Source organism: Oryx dammah, unplaced genomic scaffold (genome assembly GCF_014754425.2).
Source record: "Oryx dammah isolate SB20612 unplaced genomic scaffold, SCBI_Odam_1.1 HiC_scaffold_17, whole genome shotgun sequence".
NCBI lineage: Eukaryota > Metazoa > Chordata > Mammalia > Artiodactyla > Bovidae > Oryx > Oryx dammah.
This window is the reverse complement of record NW_024070201.1, coordinates 52,240,521-52,266,645: the sequence shown is the minus strand read 5'-3', so window position 1 is coordinate 52,266,645 and position 26,125 is coordinate 52,240,521. Positions and strand designations below refer to the sequence as shown.

At 53.3% G+C, this 26,125-nt stretch overlaps 1 protein-coding gene across 2 annotated transcripts in view; it reads left to right on the top strand.

The window, feature by feature from the left end:
• Positions 1-4,681: 4,681 nt before the first annotated feature.
• The window catches only part of ARRB1 (arrestin beta 1), a 73,967-nt gene continuing 52,523 nt past the window's right edge, over positions 4,682-26,125 (top strand). For both annotated transcript variants that reach the window (XM_040258847.1, XM_040258845.1), the window contains exon 1: positions 4,682-4,828. In XM_040258847.1, the coding sequence (XP_040114781.1) occupies positions 4,809-4,828 (20 nt within the window). In that variant the 5' untranslated portion in view covers positions 4,682-4,808. The remainder of the gene's footprint in view (positions 4,829-26,125) is intronic.

The following is a 26,125-nucleotide window of genomic DNA, read 5'->3' as shown; positions in this document are numbered from 1 at the left end:
GCAATCTTGTTGGACAATCTGCAGATCTTGTTAGACAAATGTAACAGCCCCTGCTGTTTTACTGGGGAGCTGACCCATCTGTAAGCCTGCTTCCTCAGGATATGGCCCCCATCCTCCTTTGCAGCTCCTCTTCTCCCTTCTCTGTGTTTTGGCCAGAGATCCATCTGAATCCTTCCAGTGTCATGCCCTTTCCTTCCTCCCTTCTGGCTTTGCAGCTGTTGCGTGTCCTCTTCCTGGAATGCAGTTATCATTCCTCGCTAAATGGCTGACACTGCCTCCTAATTGATCTCCCCCTCCACATCCCTCTGGCCCATGTCCAATCCACATTTCATACAGCACCCAGAGCCATCTCCTCAAAACACATGTCTGAGCATGTCATTGCTCTGTTTAAAATCTTTCTAAGCTTCTTTATTGATCTTTGGATAAAGACCAAATTCCTTAACACAACCCTCCAGGATCAGCATGGTCTTGCTCCTGCCTACGTCTCAGGCTTACTGGGAGACACTTAGGAGGTAGAAGTAGAGGACTAGCTTGAAATGGATTGAGTGGGGGAAACAGAGGTGTCAAAGATGACATGCAGGTTTCTGCTCGGGGCAGAGGTAGGGAAGCTCCTTGGGTGAAAAGTTTATTCACCTTTAAGACCTCAAAGGTGTGTACCAGTCAGCCTCACATCCTTTGTTGAGGAGGGAGCTGAAAACTCATCCACCCACCGACCCACTCACACTTCATTCAGTCTGACCTTCAGCTACCTGACCAGCTAAGCAGAGGTTTTAGGTGTGAGCTACAGCTCTTTTATTTGTTATGTCCTTGGCTTAGACGTTTTTCCTCCCAGAGCATTTGTTTTCTCATCTATAAACCAAGAATAATTCCTTTCTCTCTTCTCGTCCCTTCCCTTCTCTCCCTCCTTCCATCTCTCCCTCCCTCTCTCCTTGATAAAAAAAAATTATTGTGAGTAATAAATTTCAGGGATGTGACTGGCCCAAGTTGGGACATACCTGGAGATGACCACCTCAGTTACAGAATCTATCTACCCTTTAGAAAACTCACTCTGGTTTTCAAGCAGAGGATATATTACAAATAAACTAAAAGAGGAAGGAAGGGGGCCTCCAGTCCTCTCAAGCATCAGTGCCCTTGGAGAAATGTGTGGGGAAGTGGGCTGCATGGAGGGTGGAACAAGCAGACCCACCTCAAATCTCAGCGCATTCCTGGACCATCCACTGTCCACAGTCCATCCCGCAGCAGGAGCTGTTGACTCTACCTCCAAACATAGATGAACCCCTTTACTTCTCTTCATTTCTGCTGCGTCACCTTAGGCCAACCAGCAGTTCTCTCTGACCTGTTCCAATAATGGGATGCCCCACCTCTGCTCCTGTCTTGCTCCAAAACATCTCCATCCAACAGCCAGTGACCTTTAAGAATGTAAATCAGGCACAGTTATTCATCTTCTAAGTCCTCCACTGGCTCCGCAGACTCCTCAGCCTCAGCAACAAGCCCTGCACAATTCCCACCACTCTTACCTGTTCACAGAAACCCAGGTACCCTGTCTTTGCTCCTGTGCTCCAGGAAAGCCCAGCTTCTCTACTTGCTGCTCCCTCTGCCTGGGTGGCTCTTCTCCTGGCTCTCCCCATACGATACACATGGCTGAGTCCTCATCTACAGATCTCCTTCCAGAGGTCCTCTCCTTGAAAAACCTTTTTCTTAGGACAGTTGCCTTCGACACTGTTTGTTTTATCACTTTTATTTCCTTTATAATACCTATCACTGCCTGAAATTAGACTTTTTATATTTATAGAGGTCTCCTCCACATCACTACTTCTACATTTTATTAATTTTAATTCTACCAGGAATAACTGTATTATCCAAAGGTCCTGACAAGTAAACTCTTCTCTCAGTAGGAACCCTCACTGAAATGACAGTTTCATTTGTCTTACTGACCATGATTTGTAGGTTTCTAGAACCATGCATGGCACATTCAATAAACAGTTACTGAATCAAGAGTGAATCAAGGGCCAGATTCTGACTCTACCAATATTAGTTTCACTTTAGGGAGGGCTAGGAGCAGAGGGCTTCCCAGGTAGTGCTAGTGGTAAAGAACTCACCTGCCAATGCAGGAGACGCGGGTTCGATCCCTGGTTCGGGAAGATCCCCTGGAGCAGGCCGCAGCAGCCCACTCCAGTATTCTAGCTGAGAATCCCCTGGACAGAGGAGCCTGGTGGCTACAGTCCACAGGGTCGCAAAGAGGCGGACACGACTGAAGTGACTGAAGACGCACTCACACAGTGGGGAGGAGGAATCAGAGGCCAAGGTTCAGAGGAGGCGATGGATTTGGGGAAAATACTTAGTTTTTCCAAGTATCAGTTTGCTTATATCATTTTTTTTAAAAAGGAAAAGAATGTCGATCTCATAGAATTGTGAGCACCAAGTAGTCCCAGGTACCCATACACCCCCCTCATGATGTTTATAGGTTAGTGGAGAGGGGGATGTACTTGAACCCCTGTAACATTCAATGTCCCTAGAACGTTAGAGCCACGTTTTCCATACTGAGCTCGGAAGAGCTATGTGGAAGCTCTTTCAGGAGTTACCTGAAACCATCTGATACATCTTTCTGGACTGTTTTACTTGGAAGTAATTTAAACATTATCTTTTTAAATGCATATATATATTTATTTATTTTTGGCTGTGCTTAGTCTTTATGCTGGGCATGGGCTTTCTCTGTTGCAGAGAGTAGGGGCTACTCTCTAGTTGGGGCGCACTGGCTTCCCATTGCAATGGCTTCTCTTGCTGTGGAGCGTGGGCTCTCGGTGCACAGGCTTCCGTAGTTGTGGTGCAAGGGCTTAGTTACCCTGTGGCAAGTGGGATCATCCCAGACCAGGCATCAAATTGGTGTCCCCTGCATTGCAAGGTGGATTCTTAAACAGTGGACCACCAGAGAAGCCCCATATAACATTATGCTTTATAGTTAACTAAACACAAAGACTTATTGAGTCAAATGCAGAATTTGGCTGAATTTTAAAATCCAGGTGCCTTAGGCATCATCATGAGGAGAGGCCCTGGAAATCATTTGGTAGGGCTGAACCGATGTTTTCTAGGTGGGGAAATGGATGCAGAGAACGGGTGGACCTGGCCCCTCCAAAGTGGTTAAAGTCCTCTCTGGCTTACTTGATAAGCCTCCTGTCATCATGCTGGACTCTGGCATGCTTCTCTCAAGTCCCCAACCTCAGCAGAAACAGCAGGTGGCTTCCTCTCCTTCCCCTGTGGGAGTGAGGGTGAAGCCCAGAGGCCAAGGCCAGGAGGGAGGTTCTGGGCCTTAATCCAACTCTCCCAATTCCTAACATTGCCCAGACCCTGGACCACGCCGTCTGCCCATCAGCAGGGCCCCTCCTCAACCATCTGCCCATCTGAACACAATTATAGTGATTGTACTGGGATATCCTTTCCCAATTATGTATAAACAGCATAGGTAACTGCTTCTGAGCATAATTACAGGAGATGTTTACAGACCCACAATCACATCAGAGTAAATGATAGCTTCCTTTCCTCCCATTAATATACCAATATTAGGGCTCTAACAAGGTCAATTAGCCAAATCCCAGCAGTGAGGGGGTGGGAAGGACCTCACACGCTCCCACCACCTGCAAAGGGGGAATGGATCTCAGACAAAGCAGGGTCCCAGGCAGGATTTTGCAGAACACCAGAGAAGCCTGCAAAAGGACATGCTTACATTCACTGGATACCTACTGTGCATCAGGCACTCAGGGTAGGCCAGCAAACTTCTAGGGACAATTCCGCAAGCTGGTGTTAGTATCCCACTTCACATGTTTGTAGACTGGCTGTGAGAGGACTGGGGTCCAGGGTCACCCACAACAGGCCATGAAGCTAGGTAGGGACTCTTCCCTTATGCAACTCAGCCAGGTCAGACTCCCAGGCCACAGCCCGCCAGGCCTAGGCCCCCTTCCTTATCTCCTCTTTTCACCATGCTTCCTCTTCCGGGCCGTCACCACAGCTACCCCGGCTCGCCTCGGGTCCCCTCCCACCCTCATCAGTTCCCCACCGCTGACACTGCCTGCGCCAGCCCCCTGAGCCCCTTCTTCCTGTCCCTGTGGTGTGGTAGGGTGTTCTCACTCCAGAAGGGCGGGGAGGTGGGGTACGGGTAGGGTGGGGCGTCGGGCGAACGCCACCGCAGGCCCCCCGTTTCCCACCGACCCCCCACCCGACCCGGGGAGCCGCCTGGAGCTCCGCCCTGGGGTTGCAGGCGCACCTTCGGCGTCCACGCCCCGGCACACGCAAAGGCTGTGTGCGCAGGGGAGCGCGCCTGCACACACGCACGCTGCACAAAGACGAGCACCCCACTCCAGCCAGGCGAACGCACCCCATTCGGCAGCGCACACGGCGGTGCACACGCACCCGCACCCTCGCGTTCACACACGCGCACGTATACCCATCCAGCGTGCGCCCTCACGTACACACACACACGCGGGGCAGCACCCCGTGTGGACCTTGAACGCCGACCTCCGGGCCCTGACGCGCCTGAGCCCTGCCCAGCGGCTGGCTGGGCGGCGCGCACACAGGCGCACACCGGCCCCGCGGGCCCTCCCCGCTCGGGTGCTGGGCTCCCCGGCTCCCCGGCTCCCCGCCCCGGCCGCGGCGGGCGCTGTGCGGCGCGGCGGGACCGGGCGGGGGCGGCGGCCCGGAGCGCGGAGGAGGCGGAGCAGGAGCCGGGAACCGGCTGGCCCGCGCCCCTCCTGTCGGCCGGGGATTTTCCAGCCTGGGCGCTGACGCCGCGGACCTCCCCGCGGCCGCCTCGGACCATGGGCGACAAAGGGACGCGGTGAGTGCGGGCGGCAGCCGGTCCGGCGCGCGTGGGGGCGAGCCGGGCGAGGGCGCGGGAGGGGGTCCTAGTCCGTGTCCCGGCTGTGCGTGCGCAGCCTCCCCGCCGCCTCTGGCTCCGCGGCTCTCGGCTCTGCTCCACCCGAGGTCTCCCGTGTGGTCGCCGGCGGGGCTGGGGGCGCGGGGACCTGGCCGCGGAGACACACGCGCACGCACTCATTCGCTGACACCCAGCACTGGCTACCCGGCTCAGGGACGCAGGGGGCAGGCTGACACACAATGGCACACGCTCATGGACACACAGGCACACTCATCCACGGGCGCTCTGTTTTGGCACACACTGACATTCACTGCCACATGTCAGCACGTCCAGTGACACTGCCACACACTCACTGGTACACACTCATCCGTGCATTCTTGCTGACACGTTCTTGTGTGTGGGGCACACACAGGTCACACTCCAACACATACCAGTGCTAACACACCTTCATGCTCGTGTACACATGCTGACCTACCCTGACACATACACTTACACAAATGGTAACAAACACTCTCACTGAGACACCCATGCTGTCTCCCTTACCAACAGGAACACCTGTGTTGACATGTCTGTTACCAACAAAGTGTTCAAAAGACCACACTAGAGCTGACCCCACAGACACACATCAGACTAATGCCCAGACAGACACCCTGGATCGCATGCCAACAGCCCACTGGGCCTCTGACACACTCACTCCAGTCCCCCAAGTGGAGAAGTGGAAATGCACACACCACACCTGGTGGGAGGCCCCCTGGAGCCTGGGAAAAATGCTTCCCTTCCCTCTGACCTCCCGAAGGGCTGCAGATCTCCTCCGGCAGGGGTAGGGTGGGGAGAGGGGGCTTGGGTCTCCCTAGGAACCTGCCCTGTCACAGAAAGGCAGAGGTCTGCCTCTGAAATGGGAAACTGGGACAGTAAAGGGAGGGGCGCTGGGGCCCAGGACAAGCCCCTGTCAGGCAGGCATCTTTGTCACCCTAGATCTGCCCTTTCGCTCCACCAGCTCCCTTCAGTTCAGATAGACGTTTCTCCCGTATCTCCTCTTACCCCTTCGACATGAACCCTCTTATTCATTCTTTTCTTCCTTTACCCCCTTCTGTCTTTGTACCCCACTTCTCCCCAGTCTGTTCTTTGTCTATGCCCTGCCTTACTCTCTCCTTACTTCCAATAGCTATTTACAGAGCACCTGGCGTGTATGAGGCATAAGGTGGGGTACAAAGGTGTGCAAGACCCATTCCGTCCCCACAGAGCTCATAGAAAGAGCCCCCGTGCCCATCATATTTTGGGACCACTGATAAAGCAGTGTAACACTCACTGCTGTCTGACACTCGCTCTCAACAACCTGAGAAAAATCGTGCAGAGATTAGCTCCATTTTCCAGAAGAAGAAACCGAGGCTCAGAGATAACTTGTGCTCTGAAGGTTTAAAAACTGCCTCCTGCCGGCTCTGCGAGGAGGTTAACTTTGCTCTTCCTGTTTTCCCGAGAAGGAACCAGAGCTTAGAGAGGTTGCCCTGACTTGCTTAAGGTCAAGAGGGGCCAGAAGCTGGAGTCTACTTGATCCGTTTCTCTGGAGCTCACTGTTGGGCACTGTCAAGCCCCTTGTGGACCCTGGTTTGAGGTCCAAGTTTGATGGCTGGCTCTGTGGGTGGAGGCCCAGCTGGTGGTGGAGGCTGCAGAAGATGGCGAGGCATCTGCGTTCACCTTGATGGCTAGCCCCCTTGCAGTCGGCTGACCCGGGACCCAGGTCTCTGTCCTCAGAGGAGCATGTGTGAGTCTCTTCCACGACGTCCAGGTACCCCCGTGACAGTATCTTCCTGATCATGGAGGTGGGACTTCTCTCCCTGCAGGGAGCCAGAAGCCCTTCCCCCTCCCCGTCGTCCCTCTTGTGCTGCTTCGCCATCAGGGTGACTCAGCCCCTCCTGGGGCTTGGTTAGCCTCCCTGTGACTCGGGGAAAGTGTCGTTGCTCTCCTGCTGGCATAGGTTGTCAGCAGGGTGGGCACCTGTTGGAGACCCTATCTCTGGAGCTAGGTATTTTCCATGACTTCCCTGCTGTGTCTCTAAGTCACTGGGAGCTTGAGGACCTTAGCTTTCCCACCTGTAAATCGTAGCTATCCATACCTAACATTTTCAGGACCCTCCCTGTGTTTTCTGAATATACCTGGCAGGGGAGGAAGTGCTGCTGGAAGCCTGGTGCTTAGACCTGGCTGTAGTCCATGGGATGGTGGCCCCATTCTCTCTCTCGGGCTCCCCTGTAGTCCCAGGAGGACTCCCTCTCCCTTCCAGACAGATTTCCTGAGTAATTTGAAAGCGAAAGACACAATCAATAATAGGCCGTGCCTTGCCTTTTTCTGTAATGCATGGGATTCTACTTTGTCTCCGACTTAGATGAGGAGACGGCAAATGTCTAATACTTGAAGGGTCAGGAGTCGTGCATCCATTCTGCACATAGATTCGCCACCCCCACGTGAAAGTGACAACGAGAATGAATCAGAAACAGTCACTGGGCCTGAGGAAGTTCCAGAGTTGGGGGGAAAGAGGGGAGGAGAGAATATCTGGATAGGATAGGATACAGGTAGTGTGATGACTCTTCTCACAAGCGCTCACGGAGCAATCAGACAGCCATTCTGCAAACATTGACTGAGTGCTGGGGCTGGTGGTTCAGAGATGAATGGCTCTACTCGGTTTCCAAAAGACTGAGAGCAGAGCGAGTGATTATCTCACAGGGTGGCATGTGCTGTGGGAGGCCAAAGGAGGAGTCCCCAACACAGTTTTGGCAGGGGGCATGGTGAGGGATGCTTTCCTGAGAAGGAGATGGCATCGGAGCAAGAAGGTGGGGCTGGGGACGTCATTCCTGACGTGGGGTGAGGAATGTGACAAGGTTTGGAGACAAGAGGCAACATGTGCCGCCCACGGGTTGGGCTAGGGTGACGGGTGAGAGTGAACACAGGCTGGTTATCCACAGCCTGGGATGTCAAGCGAAGGAGACGCTTTCTCCTGAAGTCCCCGGTGATTCAGAGAGGAGTGTGGGGAGGGCAAGGATGGGAGCAGATTTGTGTTGCAGAGGGATGCCGTTGGCAGTGTCAAGGGGCCTTTGGCCGCCTGATGTGAAGAACTGATTTATTGGAAAAGACCCTGATTCTGGGAAAGATTGAAGGCAGGAGAAGGGGATGACAGAGGACGAGATGGTTGGATGGCATCACCGACTCGATGGACATGAGTTTGAGCAAGCCCTGGGAGTTGGTGATGGACAGGGAAGCCTGATGTGCTGCAGTCCTTGAGGTCACAAAGAGTCAGACAAGACTGAGCGACTAAACTGAACTGAAAGAGGGGCAGGCCTGGATGCAGGGAGCCCAGTGGGGAGGCTGAGGAGGAGCCTGGGAGAAAGTGAGATTTGAATTAAGGCTGTGGCAAGAATGGAGCTGAGAAAGATGAACAAGGAGATAGAGTCCATTAGCCGTACTCGTCTGGTACCTGACGTGTGCCAGATTTACATGCATGATCTCATGGTCCTCCCTCTGATTCTATTAGTGCAAGGACATTTTCTATACCAGGAAACAGACTAGGAGAGATTAAGTAGTTTGTGCACTGCCATTCATTCAGTGAGCTTTTGAACCCAGGCCTATCTGCCTTGCTGCTGTGTGCTTTCACCCAGAAGGAGGGGATTGTCTGGCTCTCAGGTGATCTCCCCTACCTCGCTGGCAGCTCCATTCTCAAGTCAAGCATCCCTTCTGTTTCTTCCTATTCCTACCGACTCAACTGGCAATGTAAAGGATCAAAGTTAGACAATAAGAAGGACTTCCCAAGAGACAATGGGATGGAGTGACATTTCCTTTTCTACAGATGTTTATGAACTCTTCTTTTTTGGCAAGGAAGGAGGGTGGGTGTGATGGGGACACGTAATCACCAGCTGTCTGTGAAACTTGGCTGTGGTCTCGGTGGTTAAGCTCTGTGTGACCCATCTTGGCTGGAACATGGGGGAAGTCCTGTGGCTTTGGCCAGGGTCACTTATGGGACTGCTGGGAGTGGAAGCATTGAGCCTGACCCATCGTCTCAGATCCCTGGCTCCAGGCTCGCCTTTGGGCTTCAGACCTCTCCACAGCTGTGTTCCTTCTGAGCTTGGGCCTCCTTGCCCAGGGTTGAAGCCTCCCATTGGCATGGGTTCAGGGGTCCTGAGTTGAGGGTGTGCCATACACTGGGGATGCAGCAATGGAAGAATAACAGGCCGGGAGTCAGCACACCCTGAGTGGCCTCTGGCCTCTGCCAGGCCATCCTCTGCAGTGACCATGCTGGCCATCTAATGAGACCTGCAGTGGGTGGCAGCTTGACAGGGAGCCAGGCTGGAAGTTGAGGAAGATATCGGGGGTCTTCTGCATATATGGGTCCAGATCTCAGGGTAGGGATGGACTTGGGAGGCAAGCATTATGAGAGTCTTCAGTTTAGAGATGGTATTTGACTTGACAATTGTGGATGACATGGCACAGGGAGAAGGATATAGTTTGAAGAGAGGGTGGCTGGGGGCATTTGAGGCTTTGGAGAGCACATGTGCGTAAGGGTGGAGGGAGGAGAAGGAAAAGAACAGGGGAGGCTGTGTCCTGGGAGCCACAGGGCAGGGAAGGACCAGCAGAGGCTGGAACTGGGAAAGACCCCGGGCATTTAGGCAGAAGGCAGTGGCTGGTACCTTGTTGAGAGGGGTTTTGATGGAGCTATGAGGGCAGAGCTGGGCCACAATGGGCAGAGGAGAGTAGGGAAGGACCTTGTTTTTCTCTGCTTAGAGCTGGTAGGGAGCCTCTTGGAAGAAGGGTGTGAGGCCCTGGGCCGGGGGCACTGGGGGCTCTGGGTGTTGGGACCTGGGGGGTGAGGCTCAGCTGAGGACTGGGAGGGACACTGCAGAGGTGTGAGATGGTCACAGCAGGGAATGTCTGTGCTGGCTTCTGAGAGAGGGGCCGCGCTAAGTTGGGCAAAGGGTCTTGAAGAAGGCTTCCTGGGAGAAGGTGCCCCCTGAACTGGGTCCTGGGGCATGTGGAAGGCTTAGGTATTCTGGACGAAAGGAAGCGCCTAGGTCCACGTGCAGGTGAGGAGGGAGGCAGCAGCCATGGCGAGTGGGCTCTGGGTGCTGAAGTGGGTAGGTTTCAAGGCACTTACTACTCAGGTTTTCATACCTCACGTGTCTTTGTTCCCCAGTTGGTGAGCTCCTTGTGATTTGGGGCTGTTTCTGTTTCCTGTTGGCTCATCCATTGTCCAGCTCTGGATCTGGTACATAGGAGATGCCTGGCAGGGATGTGTTGGCTGGACTGAATTGCTTCCTCCCTTCTTGCCTCTGCTGTCAGCCCAGGGGCTCCCTAGATCTTTCCCATTAGGGAATGCTGAGGATGGAAGCCATATTTCCCAGATGAGACCTGGTGCTGGGGAATCGCCTCCATGAGACTGAGAAGTCCTGAAGGAGAAGAGTACCACTCCTATCAGAATGGGCTTCCTGCAAGTGAAGCCTGGTTCTCCCCCATCGGACAGGCTTCTGCAGGTGGGAGCCTTGACTCCGACATCAGGCAGGGGACTTCTGGGGCTGGGACATGTCTTCAAGATGAGCCCTGCTGGGGTTAGAACAGGGACCCTGATGGGTCCTGAGCATCATCCTTCCCTCCTGTGTGCAGAATGGGTCCTACCCTGGGGGTGGCTTGAGTCCTAGTAGGGGGATATAGAACCGAGGGGGTGGGACAAGACAAGGCGGCTGCTTTAGAGAGGGGAACAAAGGACACTGGTGTCCCAGCCCTTCCCCCTCCCTCCCAAGGGGCCCTGGCAGGGCCATCTCTCTGGAGACACCACCCCCCCGCCTTTCCTGGGCCTGGCCCCGTCTTTAGTCCCACTTGAGAGGAACTGCTTGTTCCTTCCCAAGAGACCCAGTGCCAGATGAGGCCCCCGGGAGGCCCGGCCCCAGGGATCAGACGAGACAGGTCCTGGAGTTCTGTGTGATTGAATCCACCACAGCCCTGGAGTCGCTTTTCCTCTGCCTGGGGCTGGGTCTGGCCAGGCTGAGACCATAGCCAGGGGGTCCTCCAGTAACCAGAGAGGGATCTGGAGCAGGGGTGGGGGTGGGGGTGGGGGTGCTGGCATCCTGTCAGGGCAGCAGGAGGCAGGACTCCTTACTCAAGGTCTGAGTGGTTCGGGGGTGATGCTGGCTCCAGCCTCTCTCTCCAGGTGCGCTCCGAGGCCCAGAAGGTGAATGAATGTGGCAGGTGCCCCCTTCATCCTGGCCCTGAGTCTCTGGCCCCAAACTGGTCATCCTCATCGTTTTGCAGCCTCGCCCTCTTCCCTCCCAGCCATGACAATCAGTGGGCGTGGATGCTTTTTGGCAGCGGACCACAGAAGGGGTGGGGAGTGGACTGCTAGGCTGTGCCGTCCCAGGAGGGTCAGAGATTCGCTCTAATGCTTTCTCAGTGCTGTGTGACCTTGGGCACAACATTCACCCTCTCTGAAACTTGTTGTCCCTATGGAAGTCAGATCAGCCAGAGGGTATGAAGCTCTTCTCCTGGAGTCAGTGTTTCCTGCGTGCTGGTTGTGGGTTTGGGGGTGACCTTCCTTCTGGAGGACAGAAATGGGGGAGTGGGCAGTTCAGGCCTCTGCCACACAGCAGTGGGACTGAAATCACTGGGGAGCTGGGCCTAGATGGCTGTGGGTTGCGTTCTTCCCTGTGGGACCAGGTCGTTGCCTCAGCAGCCTTCCACCCCTCAAAGCACCTGCAGGAACTGGCAGGCAGGCAGGTCCTGGGACATTTCATTTTCTCTGCCCAGGCCGTGCCCTCCTCAGGTGCCCACAGCCTGCTCTGTGATCTGATTAGCATATATTAAAAGCTGATTAGCATAGTGGTTAGGCTCCAGGAAGAACCAGATTTCCTGGTTTCAAATGCCAGCTTGGCACCTCCCAGCCTGGCAACCTCTGGTGGCTATTTAACCTCTTCTCTGCTGAAACTCCCTCACTTATAAAATAGGGTAGTAATGATGTTTGCCTTATAGGTTGTCTTAAGGATTAAATGAGTTAAAATAGGTACAGCTAGGAGATATGCCCCTGGCACAAGTGAGGCTGGTTCACAATGCCCTTCCTGTCCTTCAAAGCCTGGATCACTCATGCATCACTCATGACCTCCTCCTTTAGGAAGCCCTCACTGATCTCCAAGTGCCTTGTGACTTTTTTTTTTAAACTGTATATTAATTCTCTCTCTCTTTCTTTTGGCATTCATGCCTCTGTCTCTTTGTAGGTCCTGGTTATTTGCACACTCATGATGTCCTTTGTGTGAGACCAAGGGCACTTGGCCCGAGTCTGTTGTCCCTTTGCACCTGTGTAGACCTGGAGCTCCATAAATATTTGTTCAGTGAAGGAGGCTAATGTAGGTGTTCCACCGAGAAAAGATACACTTGGGGAGGGCAGTGTGGTGGGTGAGGACAGAAGGACACCATTGCTGATTCTGAAATGTCTAACGATGGCCCAGAGTCACAGGCATTCAATTATTCTCTGTAATCCAAAGGACGGAAGGCACAGGATGATGGCTTTACCTTTGCTAGGAGAATGTGTGTTCAGGCAACCTGGCGAAGGGGTCGGTGGCTCATTCCAACCTCTGTGCCTTTGTTCCTCCTGCTCCCACCATCAAGAATGTTATCCTTTCTTCTCTCTGCTTGTCCAAATTCTACTTCCTCAACACATGCCTAACCATCACTTCCTGGCCCGTTGGAGAGGGTGGGCTCTGTTCACCACACCCATCCTCAGACATTGATGGAGCCTCTCCTGGGTCTGGGTAGTTCATCACCCTTTAGGATGGATATCTGAATCTGGCTACAGTATGTCCAGTGTGGTTTGACCTGACATGAGGAGGGACCATGCTTCTGATGACCCGGCGGTGGTCAAGGAGCTCTTTATGCACCTGGAGAGCCCTCCCTCAGCCTGCTGGCAGAACACAGTTCTCCCCCACGGCTTCCCACTGGGCAAGTACTCAGAACCCACCTAATTACTGAGGACAGAGTTCTGGGCACCGGATCCAGCAGGCTGCGGTCATAATCAGCTAATTAAACCACCCGAACACTGCTTCTCGGTCCAGCAGACGGGAGAAAGAGGGGTGCTGAAGAGTCGTGGGAAGGAGAGGGATGCTCCACGCAGGGAGAGTTCAGACACCGGGCCTGCTGAGCCGAGCTGGGAAAAGAAGCAGGAAATGGGGAGAGAGGGTGGGGGGCAGGCAGGGAGAGGGACAGCCAGATGAGAGAGGGTGCTGTCTGGGGCCCGCACTCGAATGAGATGAATCAGAGCAGCCATCTGGTCTGGGAGGCAGGGATCCCACTTGGTCACTGTTGCTGTGACATCATGGACAAACTGCTTTTCCTCTTTGGACCTCAGTTTCTCCGTGTGTCAAGCAGCGAAAGGGTTGGCCTGGAAGGTCCCTGGAACCCTTTGATTCGGTTCAACAGCTTGCAGGGGAGGAGGCGTCAACAGCAGACTGTGTTTCTGCCCAGTAGCTTGGCTTCTCGCAGCCCTTCTGAAAGGGGCTGCTCGGGACTGACCCAGCCTGAGACTGAGGCTCTGTAGGTTAATTACAAGGGAAGGACGTAGATGGCGTTGGGCAAGTCCTCGGCCTCTGTCGTACCCTCGTCCCCGCTCTGTTCTCCTGACTGTCCCATGGCTCTCAAACTAGTGTCCTCAGCGAGTGACCATTTAAGGTTGTGCAGTATCCTTTCCAACAGTCTAGAAATTTCCTAAGAAGCACCTTACAAGTGTAGGAATGGGGTTCCCTGAAGGTAAAGCCACAGGTTTGGAGTATGGATCTCAGAATCACAGAGACTTGGCTTTGTTGTCTAGACCTTTGGTGAGGGTCTTAAACTCTCTGGGTGTCAGTTTTCTCATTTATGAAATAAAGATAATAATATCCTCTATTGCAAGTAGTTGCTATGGGTAGAGAGGGTAGGGATTTGATAAAAGTCATTGTGACTCTTAACACTGGCAGTGGACTCAAGCTTTTCTTTCTGCCTCCTCTCTCCTGCATCCCCTCCCCCTTCCTGTCCTGCCCAGGACTGTGTGCTCTGCTGGGTGTGCGGGGGCGGGGGGCTGTGCTGGGCAGGAGGAGAAGGTCAGATGATGGCTGGAAAGGGAAGTGAGATTGCCCAAGGGAGGGGAGGGTGGAGCAGTTGGTGCTGGGGCAGATGGGGCCCCCCTCCCTTTTGGCCCCTCATTTATGGTGGGTTCTCTACGGGGAAGTGGGGAGAGCTTGGGGGTCAGGAAGCTGGGGGCAGAGGAGGGCGTCACGGAGGGTCCCAGGCTTCTCTCCTTTATCCCCACCCCCAGAGGCCGGGTGTAGAGCCAAGGCCCTGATTTTCTGCCAGGGAAGCCAGCAGACCTCTGTTTCACACACTCAGACAACAGCCTTTCCTGGTTCTCAACCCCTAGCGGGAGGTGCCTGCTTGAAGCCGGGGCACTTGGAAGGCAGTGCCTGCCTTGGAGGTCTGTGAGGTCTGGAGGAGAGGCAGCAAAGGAGGGGACCAAAGCCGCCTCGGCCTCCCCACGCCCCTCCCCGCGGTGCTGGGCTGTGACAAGCCAGGGCCTCTGACTCCAAGGAAGCTGGTTACATAACTCAGCCGGACTCCCTGCTTCCTTTTTCCATTCTCCCCAGAGAGGCCTCGGGAGCTGCTGCTTTGCTGCTTTGCTTTGATTCCCTGGGCCCAAGAGGTCATTGAGACCGTGCCCCTGCTGAGGGCGGTGATAGGCGCTGCCCACACCATCTCGGGAGGAGAGCTGCATGCGCTGCCCTGCTGCAGGCACCGGGTCGGCTCTGCGCACTGCCCACCTTCCCATGCTCCTGGGGGCAGAGCTGCAAAGGGGAGAAGCCTCATTAGAGGAAACAGGCTGTGTCCTGAGATAATTTGCCTGCAAAGTGCCCCGGAGGGAAGCTGACCTCTGTGCAGCTAGAGGAACGGATAATCAGCATTTTCCAGTTTGTTCAACTCAATTCCACAAACATTTCCCCAGCACTTACTGGGTGCCAGGCCCAGACCTCCACTCAAGGCATGTTCCTGAAGCCGTCTGCCCACCCACTCTGCCCCCAGCCCCGCCGTGGTGTGTCTCTCCTAGTGGGCAGCTGACTTACGAGGTGGCTCTGCTCCCATCTTCCTGCTAAGACCACGCCCTTTCTCACAGACTGGGGCCTTGCTGTCCTGGGTTCTGGGGTGTCAGGGACCTCATGACAGGAAGCATGGGGATTCCTCTGGGCTAAGCTTTTTTACAGTTGGTTTATGCCCTTGGTTTACGCCCTTCCCGGTCAGTGCCCCTGCCCCCAACCCTGCCCTCCCACGGAGGTTCCTGTGGACAGACAACTCTGTGAGTACCTGCCACACTGCAGGCCCGGGCTGGGCCCTTGAGGTATGAGGAGGAAACAGACAGGTCTCCACCCTCATGCTGCTCCTATCATTGGGGAAGAGGGAAGAGATCATACCAGCATGCTGTCAGAAGTGGGGTGATGGGAATTCGCTTATACCAGGGGCAGAGCAAGCCCATTCATTTATAGCCGGGGCAGAGCAAGCCCAGTGGATAAGAGTTAAAGGCAGCTCCGCAGAAGCAGGGAGGTCATGGCAGCAAGCTTAGGAGGGTGAGTTTGACTTGAACCAGAAGTGACACTTGTCTTGGCGGTGCTTGTGACTGATGTTCTCGGTGGGGACTGACTTCCTTCATCAGATACTTGAGCATCCACTATGCGCCAGGCACCCGAGTCAGACACTTACTTCCTCTGCTGTCAGTAAGGGATGTGGTGGTACTGCTGGAGGACACAAAATCTAGGGTGAAAAATAAAAGTTCTGCCACGTGACATCAGAGTGAGTGTTCGGGCCTGAACAGAAGATATGGGGCAGCTGTAAGAGGAGACACCAGGCTCAGCAAGCCCTCCATGGAAACCAGGGGCTGCCTGGGTCTCCTCTGGTGGTGGGTGGGGGTTGGGGGGTCAAAGGCTTCATTCCAGCTGAGAAGACCCTGCAGAGGTCTGATGACTGTTCCCAGAGGAGGACGAACATGAAAGAGCAGAGAAACCATGTCTTATAAGAAACAGCTCTACCCTTGGAGGCAGTCATAGAGTGGGGATGGGGCCCATGTCTGCAGCTCCAAGGGCCGTATCTGGGAACACGGAGGCCAAGTAGTGGCGTGGTAGAGAGAGGAAGCTCTTGGGGTTCTCACCTTCCCTCCATATCAGTAGTTTGGTGTCTGTGTGCTGAGTTTTTCCGCCTCTGGGCATAAAGTTTCCATCCTTTCTGTATCTATGCTAATGAAAGTACCCAGCACATTAGGAGGTTGATTTTATTATGGGTCTCTATAGCTCCAGGGCAGTGGAAGAAACCTGGAAGCATTTTTAAACTCGGTAAGGAGAACTTTCTTTTTTTGAAACAGATTTTAATATCCTAAAAATGACAGAGATGATCACAACGGCATAATAGAATGGTTAATATGCACATATCCATTTATCATATTATTTAGAGTGTTCACTTTGGCAGCAGCGACTCCCTCAGTTCAGTTCAGTTGCTATGCACACCTGAAACATTTCAGCCATCTCTGAAGCTCACAACTTTGCAGAGTCAACTTTGCCAAAAAACTTAATAATAAATAAAGTTTTTTAGTAGAACTTCCAAACGAAGAGCCATGACCCAGTCCTAAACTGAGCCCTCGCACAGATGAGTTTTCATCGGGTGGTAGAGGTGGGGTGGCGGTGGGGAAGGTTCCAAACTCCATGGAGAAGAGAAACCCTCTCCTAACCCTCAGGGCACTCAGCCTGATGGTGATGGATAGCTACATGGTTCCATCACCAAAGTGCTTTTCTTCTCCCCATTCCACAGCCACCAGCTCAGTCCAACCCCGACATCTGGCATGGACTATTGCAGTGGTCTTCTGCTTGGTCTAAACCCCTCAAACCCTCCTCTCATTCTGAAATTCGCATCTGACCCTGTCCTTCCCCAGCTTAAAAACCAATCCGAGACTTCCATGGTGGTTCAGCGGTTAAGATTTCCACACTCCCAATGCAGGGGCGCAGGTTTGATCCTCAGTCAGGGAAGATCCTGCATGCTGCCTGGCATGGCCAAGGAGAACACTGATCTGTTTCCTCTTTTTCCTGTGAGAAGATCGTATTCTTCCAGTGGCACTGAAGGCCTTTTCCTCTCAGGCTCCTATCCCGATTCTCCCCACCACACAGCTAGCATTCTGGCTACACTGACTTTTTTGGATCTTTCCCCACAGGCTTTGTACTTTTTCTACACATATGTGTCTGTTCAAGCCAGTCTCTTTGTTTGGAATGCATTCCTCTCCTGCCTGGTGAAATCTCCCTTGTATTTTAAGGTTGAACCTGAGCTCAGTGCAGTTCAGCTAAATGCAGTGCTGTTGAGCTGCACTGAGTACCTACTGTGTGCTTGGCTCTGTGTTCACTGCCCAGGCAGAGTCAGTGTGCTCCTCCATGCTCCCTTGGAGGCTTATAGGTTTCCAAGACAGAGCGTTGTGTTGTAATTGGCTACTGGCATGTCAGTTTCTGGTGCTAGAGGGCAGGCATGTGTCTGGTACCTAGTGGACCTCCAGTTCCTGATGTGGGTGAGGCCAACCTGGGTAAGGTCTGGGCTTGCAGAAGTGCATTGAAACGGAGTACAAGCAGCACTCACACATGCACACACGCGCACACACACACACACACACACACACACACACACACACAGCTGTTATACTCAAAGAAATGGGGCCCAAAATTGGGGATTGGGTAAGGAGTGAGTCAAGGAAAATTCTCTGGAGGAAGTGAACCCTGGGCTGCTGACCTGAAGGAGAAGTACTCTTTCGTTCTTCTCACTTCCCTCCTGAGCCTGACTGAAAGCAAACAGCTGAAACTGTCGAAAGGGAAATGCATACATTTTCTACTAAGGGTTGGGATCTCCTAGCCTAGAGATGATTAAACAGGTATATGCTTCCTTCCATATACATTTTCTGAACCTCAAGGAGATGCCAAACAGTAGGGCTACAAAAACTGATTAAATAAAACATGTCTTTGTATTTTTCTGTCTTAATGTTCATGCTGGAGCCTGTCCTTCCCTTTATCTGTCTTGTTGGAGTCCAAGTCTTGGCATGTCACTTGTAGCTCCGGGACTTGAGGACTGGTCACATCATTTTTCTAAACCTTAGTTTTCCTATGCATGTGTGCGTGCGAAGTTGCCTTAGTTGTGTCTGACTCTTTGCAACCGCATGGACTATAGCCTTCCAGGCTCCTCTGTCCATGGGATTCTCCAGACAAGAATACTGGAGTGGGTTGCCATGCTGTTCTCCAGGGGGCCTTGCTGACCCAGGGATCAAACCAGTGTCTCCTGGGTCTCCTACCCTGCAGGCATATTCTTTACCACTGAGCCAGCAGGGAAGCCCTTCCTATCCACACCATGGAGGTAATAACACACTCCCGGTAAGGTTGCACTTTGTAATGTGTATGAGGGGCTGAACAAGTACCTTTGACAGTGGTCCGTCATGGAGTGAGCACTGCTCTCAGACTGCAGGCTTCCTGAGGGTGGGGAAGGTGTCCAGTGTGTCCTCTCTGCCCAGTACAGGACCAGGCACACAGTACATTAGAATGATCAACTATCCCAGTTCTCCTGGTCTGTCTCAGTGCCACATCTAGGGAAAACTCTCAGTCCTGGGTGAATGGAGACCATTAGTTGGTCACCCTATACCATGGTCTCCATAAGGGTTTGTAGAATATGGATATGCTGCTGCTAAGTCACTTCAGTCGTGTCCGACTCTGTGCAACCCCATAGATGGCAGCCCACCAGGCTCCCCCGTCCCTGGGATTCTCCAGACAAGAACACTGGAGTGGGTTGCCATTTCCTTCTCCAATGCATGAAAGTGAAAAGTGAAAGTGAAGTCGCTCAGTCGTGTCCGACTCTTAGCGACCCCATGGACTTCAGCCTACCAGGCTCCTCCGTCCATGGAATTTTCCAGGCAAGAGTACTGGAGTGGGGTGCCATTGCCTTCTCCAAGAATATGGATATATGGATGAATAAATCATGAGGGACAGAGTCAGGACTTGGAGAGCAAAAGCCTGCATTAAGTGGCTGGCTTATGGCGTGAGAAGTGATCTTGTGAAGGGTCTAGGAGGCCCAGCAGGTAGAAGGCGGGAGGTGGGCACAGGGCTCTCTACTGCTCTTCAGGGAACACAGAGGCCCTGAGTCTGTAGCTGTTGCTTTCAAGTGGGTTTCCGGCTTCCAAGGCCCATGTGCTCTTCGTCAGACTCATCCAGGGAGAAGGCAGTCTTTGAGGCCACTTTCACTCGGCAGGTCTGTCATGAGTGCCTAGTTTCTCCGTTGCCTTTGAAGCTGGAGGCCGTGGCTCCTCCGCCTGCCCTGTTTGGCCAGTCTGCCCACTGCCTTCTGAAATGTCCACTCCAGATGAAGTGGAGGCCTGGGCCCGGAGGTGGGAGAGCAGGGCTGCAGCCCCATTCGCCAGCTCAGGCCCAGAGAGAGTGGGGCCTCTGTTTCCCCACTTGTTCTTTGGGGAGGCAGCCCCTCCTGCCAGGGCGTTTGAGGGGTGTCACTTGTGAAAGTCTCTGTGGTGTGTCTAACACGACTATGCGCGTGTGTGATGCTGTGCTTAGATGCTTCAGTTGTGTCCAACTCATTGCGACCCTATGGACTGTAGCCTGCCAGGCTCCTCTGTCCATGGAATTCTCCAGGCAAGGATACTGGAGTGGGTTGCCATGCCCTCCTCCACGGAATCTTCCTGACCCAGGGATCAAACTCGTGTCCCTTGTGTCTCCTGCATTGGCAGGTGGGTTCTTAACCTCTAGCGCCACCTGGAAGCCCAGTATGTGCATAACTGGTGTTGTTGGTTGTCCATGTCTATAAATGAGGACAATAAAACTTGCTCTGTAACTTGCAGGACTGCCGTGTGGGCCCAGTGGGATGTAGGAGGTGGGAACACTTGTCAACCATGTCATAGCCTTAAAGTATTTGGGGAGGAGGGGGGTCTCAGAAGAGCTGCTCCTGCCAGCCCCGGGGTTCCAGCTGCAGGTGGAGGCAGGCCCTGCCCACCAGGCGTAGAGGGGCCCTCTGGGGTGTGCCTTGGCACTGCTGTCTGTGTGACCACATAAACCCTGTGCCAGGCCCTGTGCTCGGGTGGCTCTGCTCCTTCTGAACCATGGCAGGAGAGAGATGGCTAGACAGACACGGCAGGGTTTAGTAGCAGCAGGACGCGGGACAAGAAGAAGGAATGTTCCAGAGCCTCGTCTGTCTGTTGGGCTGGAGGCAGGGCCTTTGTGAAGGCGGGTTGTGCTCAGATCGCCTCTGGGCCCTTCCTCCAGCCCAGAGGCGGATTCACCGTGAGGCTGGTGCTGCTTCAACTTCAGGCCTTCACGCTCCAGGGCCATTTCCAAGGCCTAGCAATGTGTCCACGGGCTCAGAGGGCTTGAGAAATGTGCAGAAAGAAGAAGATATTTTTGTTTTTTTATAAGAGAGCTTCCAAACTACATGAGCTTCAGTCCCTTTCAAGCCTGGATCTGCCCCTGCTCTGACCAGGAGTCCTTTGTGCCAGGAGGTTGGTGTCACGTCGCTGCACATCCTCAGGGAGTTCTCATCCCACTGTGGACCTGGTCATCACTTAAAGCCCTCTCTGCTGAGGCAGGACCTGAAAGACGTCTGGGAGAGCCAGTTCTGGGCCAGGCCAAGCTCATAGGAGAAGGAGAAGGGGGCAGCAGAGGATGAGATGGTTAGATAGCATCACTGACTCAATGGACATGAATTTGAGCAAACTCTGGGAGACAGTGGAGGACAGAGGAGCCTGGTGTGCTGCAGTCCACCCAGGCTTTTCGGAGAGTCGGATGTGACTTAGCGACTGAAAAACAACAACAACAAGCTCATAGCTCTTGCTTGCTGTCAGTAACAGACTGGAAAGATCTCTCTGCCCTCAACCTTACTCATCTGTGAAATGGGCATAACTCTTACCAGAAAAAGCTGCGGAAAGGTTGTCATGGGAGCTCAGTAAATGTTGGCAGAAGCTGGATGGACATGATGCAGGGAGCCCACCCCTTCTGTTGGGATAGCGTTGCTAGCTGTCAGATTCACCTGCACTGTACGATGCCTGGTGCTGGGCTCTGGGGATACAGGCTGTGGGGGCAGGGGGTGGTGGTTAGATGAGCTAAGAGGGGCTAAAGGGTTTATAAGCTGTGAAGTACAGCTCTCTTTGTCAACTGAGTGGCCCTTTTGTGTGGGAGGGGCAGGGTGGAAGTCCGGACTGTCCTTTCCCGCGGGTGCAGGGGAGGTGGTTGGTGGTGGTGAGGAGCCTAGCTGAGTTTGTGCCTGAGAAAAGCTGCCGGTGCGGGCTGAGCTGACCTTTCCTGCTCAGAAAGGAAGGTAAGCCGGCAGGGTGCATTGCTTCCCCCTGCAGATTTGGGGAAAGGTGGCTGAGTGGTGGTTGCATCTATCCCTTCCAACTTCCAACCTCAGTGCCCCTTTCAGGGAGTTGGGGAAGGAGGAGCTCAGGCGGGAGCTATGAGGAAAGAACATGGGTTTTGATGTCAGGCCAGGTTTCAGATCCCACCCTTACTGCTTGTTATGTCTGTGACCTTGAGACAATTATGTATAATTTTTATGAACCTCAGTTTTCTCATCTTCAAAATAGGGTTGATAAGGGAATTTCCTCAGAGTCCGCTGGCTGGAGCTTGGCACTTTCATTACCAGGGGCTGGGTTTGATCCCTGGTCGGGGAACTAAGATCCCGCAAGAGGCAAGCTATAATGCTTCCCCCGCCCTCTGCCCAAATGGAGGTGATAATATCCTCCCCCAACACCCCAGGGTTGCTGTAAGGCCTAAATGAGATAATGTAGGCTAAGCACAGTACCTGGCACACAGTAGGTGCTCAATAAATGCTGATTGTCCCTCTCTTCTGCCCCGTGAACCTCATCATCCTGTCTTGCAGTCCATCCTTTACCCTTTTGAGAGTGCCCTCAGTTGGGCGGCAAACTCCCTGGGGGCATCTGTTGTGTTTAGTTCATCCACCTTTATGCTCCAGCCCTGGCGCAGCACCTTCAATGCACTTTGAATTGGTTGGCAAGAAGCTGCACTGGCCACAAGAAGAGAGTTTTAGCCGGAAACTCAGTGCACATCCACTGTGTGCTCCTGCCGAAGCCTACTGTGTGGAATCTGCTCTGCAGAGCTTGAGTGGCTGCTTGTAACTTGCTGGACTCCTCTGCGCTGGAGGCTTTGTCTTCTTTTCTCCCAAGGACTTAGCACTCATGTAATCAAACCAGTCTTTGGTCAGCCTTTAAGATCCGTCTCTCCCCACTGGAATGCAAGGGGCTACAGGAGCTGTGTCCCGAGGTCCCCCTGCCTGGCACAGGGGACACGCATACATTTTTGTTGGCTGTCCTTTTCTTTCCCTTCTCTGAGCTCAGGCTTGGTATCCCTCCCAGCCCAACCCCTTTCCAGCTGGGGCAAGTCTTCCTGCTTCTTTCAGCTTCAATTTCCTCATCTCTAACGTGAACATAATGGTGGTCCCAGATAATCAAGTGATCAGCTGGGCCTGGAGCAAGGGAAGGACTCCATCACATCAGTTCCTGTTTTTAAAATGATCTCCAAGGGTCCTCCCATTTCTGACCTCCAGTGACCTCACTGCCTCTGGCTGGGAGGAGACTGGGGAGAACATTCCATTCCTCACAGACCCTCTGCACTGCTCTCACAATGGATTTGGAGCTCTGTGCAAACTGTTTATGTTTCCCCAGTAGAGTTTATTACCCAACTGGGCCTTCTGCAATTAATTACTAGCCGAGCAAATAACTTGTCCCTGGGAGGCTGGGCTTGGCATAAACATTTACATCCAGCCAGGGGCCGGCCCAGGGGCTAGGCTCCTTCTTCCAGCCTCAAGAGCAGAGAATGGTTAGAGGATTAGGGTTGGGAGGGCTGGGATGGGGTAAGGGGTGGGGCTAAAGAGAAACAACTTTCCTTCAGCAGCTTTTCCTGGGCCCCTACCTTAGCCTTTGAGGTGCTGGGCATCTGCCTTCTCTTTTAATCTTCCTCAGGACCCCACAAGTAGAGTCCCTGTTTGCAGATGAAGAAATATGGAAGAAATTGAGGCTCATGTAAATTAAGGAATTTGACCAAGGACACACAGCGTGCAGGAGGGGCAGGATCTGAGGGTTCCCATAGCAGCTGTGTAGAGCAATAGACTAGAGACGAGAGGACAAACAGTGGGAAATCACTGAGGGAATGAATATTCATTTGATCGATTGGTCATTCATTCATCGTGTTTGTGTCGGCCCCTGTCGCGTGAAGGGGGCGTGAAGAGGCGGTGGTGACTCTTAGTGACTGGGCTGAGACTGTTGGTCCCCAGTGAATGCTGGAAACTCCCTCAGGATGTCCCATTAACAGACCAGCTTTGGCTGAAGGAGGTTTCTTGGAGGGCTAGGAAGGGGGCGGCCTCTCTGAGTCTCTAGTGGTCATAACCACCTCATCTTATGCCAAGAGATGGCTCCAATGGAAGGAGCTTCTAAGGTCAGCCTCCTTATCCCAACCTGGAATGTGGAATCCCAGAACCTTGGCCCCCTGCCTTTGGGCTGAGAAACCTCAGAAAAGGTTTATCTCCAGGAATAGCAGGGTCCCTCCTTTATGTCTGAGAGGGAAATGGCTGATTGGCAAGGGAAACCCTCCTTGCTCTCTTGATCCCCCGGCCCTGCCCCACGGAGGGACTGTGAGTTCTGTGTTTTCTAAAGGCCCCTCTTCCAGCCCAGCAGTTCCTGCTCCCCTCCACAGCCCCACCATGCAGCTCCCTGGAGCCTTCTGCTGGGGGCCGTCTTCTGTCTTTGCAGAGAGGAGAGCTGAGACCAGGGAGGAAACGGTACCTGTTTTGGATATAGTGTGCCTGGATCCTGGAACCCCTTGGCTTCAGGTCACGGTGGAGACTAGGGCCCAGGCTGAGCCATCCATTGCATGTTGCCCGATCCTGGCCCAGAGCCTGGTGCATGGTAACTGATGCCCAGGAAACATGTGACCTGGGGGAGAAGTGACCAGCTGATGGGACATGTAAGAAGGCCACTGTGGTCTGGGAGGCAGGGGGCTTCAGTCCACGGCACTATCTCTCCCAGGAATGGACCTTCTGGGAACTGAGGTGAAACAATAGTCCTCACCCTCAGGGCTGTGGTGAGGCTCAAAAGGCAGCGAGTGACTATTCACAGTGGACAAAAAGTGGAAACCAGTGGCCCTAATGTTCATCAGTGTATGTGTGGGTAAACAAATTGAGGTCTGTCTATACCACGGAGCATCATTCAGTCAAAAAAAGGAATGAAGTACTGATGCATGCTGCAACATGAACCTTGGAAACATTGTGTTATTGAAAGAAGCCAGACACAAAGGTCACATATTGTGTGATTTCATTTATATGAAACGTCCAGAATAGATACATCCATAGACCCAGAAAGCTGACATTGGTGGTTGCTGGGGCCTGGGAGGAGGGGCGGCTGGGAGAAGAAACCACTTGGGAGTAATGGATTTTAGTGTGGAGTGATGGAAGTGTTTTGGATCTGGAGTAGAGGTGGTAGTTCTGCACAGCGTTGTGACTGCAGTAAATACTGCTAATTGTTGACTTCAAGCTGGTAAATTTTGTTATGTGAATTTCACCTCAATAAATTATTGTTTTAATTGTTAATAATAAAAACAGCATTGTGAGGAGGAGGCCCTGGAGATGAGATACGGGTGTTCAGGGGTGAGGCTGCTGGAGAAAGGATGGGAGAGGGAGGGGCTGTGACAGGGGAAAGGGGTCCAGTGGGCGGCACTTTGGGAACCTGATTAGGACCAAAGGTTCCAGCATAAGAATGGTTGGGGGCAAAGATGTGTCCTTGGGCAGGTTATTCAAACCCTCTTTGTTTCAGTCTCCCCTATCTGGAAAATGGGAATCATTAAGTTTTTATTATGGCAATCTAAATCTTTTATGATCAGTCCTGAATATTCATTGGAAGGACTGATGCTGAAGCTGAAGCTCCAGTACTCTGGCCACTTGATGAGAGGAACTGACTCATTGGAAAAGACCCTGATGCTGGGAAAGATTGAAGGCAGGAGGAGAAGGGGACGACAGAGGATGAGATGGTTGGATGGCATCACCGACTTGATAGACATGAGTTTGAGCAAGCTCTGGGAGTTGGTGATGGACAGGGAATCCTGGTGTGCTGCAGTCCATGGGGTCTCAAAGAGTCGGGCACGACTGAGCCACTGAACTGAACTGAAATCTTTTATGATGGAAAGCTTAACAGTTTTCTTGAGGATTAAACTAGTTAATATTTGTGAAGCGCTTAGAATAGTGCTTGGCACAAAGTAAGGTCTGCATAAGTGTTAGCTACGTTTATTATGGCTCATTCACATTTTTATTTATTTGTTCATTTACTGAGCACCCCTGCTGAGCCAGGCCCCCGGGCTGCATTCTGGGGACACAGCTGTGAGCGTGACTCAGGGTCGGCTCTCAGGAGCTCCCTCACATCCGGCCGTTCCTGCAGCTTCAGCTGCTAATGAAAATTGTTCATCACTTCCCACTTCTCCGGAGCTGCCTGAGCAGGCAGTCTCCCCTGGGATCAGACAGGTCTCCTCCTGAAAACTCCCCCTGGGTTTGGGAGCTCACACTTTGGACTTGGAGGGAGGGCTTGCCAGGGCCTCAGTTTCTCTACCTGTCAAGGAGGAGGACAGGCTGGCTGTGCCCTGGGATTCCTCTCAGCCTCTTGTGGCCTCCAAACCTCTGAGTCACATAGTTCACCAGCCTGTCTTTGGGATGGGCCTAAGGTGTCACATCTGCTGAGATTTAATTTATAAAAAGTAGACAGTCTTTTTGGGGGGGCTGGCCTCTGGGGCAGTAGGGGTTGGCAGGGAGTGGGGGGACAGGTGCTCCTTCCTGAGCTCCAGCCTTTAAGGACTGGGCTCCTGCCTGCTTTTGGGTATGACCAGCCCCCATCAGTATTCCCCACCCCCAGTAATCACTCAGGCAGAGTCTGACCACAGCTCTCCTAGACTCAAACCATCTGACTCTCGCTGCCACCCTGTGGGCACCTCTTCTGTTGCCATCCACAGTCTGTCACCTCTGCATGGTCATATGCCCTACCCCCTCACTGGGACAACCAACACACACACACACACACACACACACTCACCTGGCCACTTGCACTCCCATTCACCCCCAGCAAAATCTTGCTGAGCGCTTGTTCCCCCTTCTCATCCTCCAACATCTGGATCCCTCCCCCCGCCACACCGCCACACCCCCCTCCCC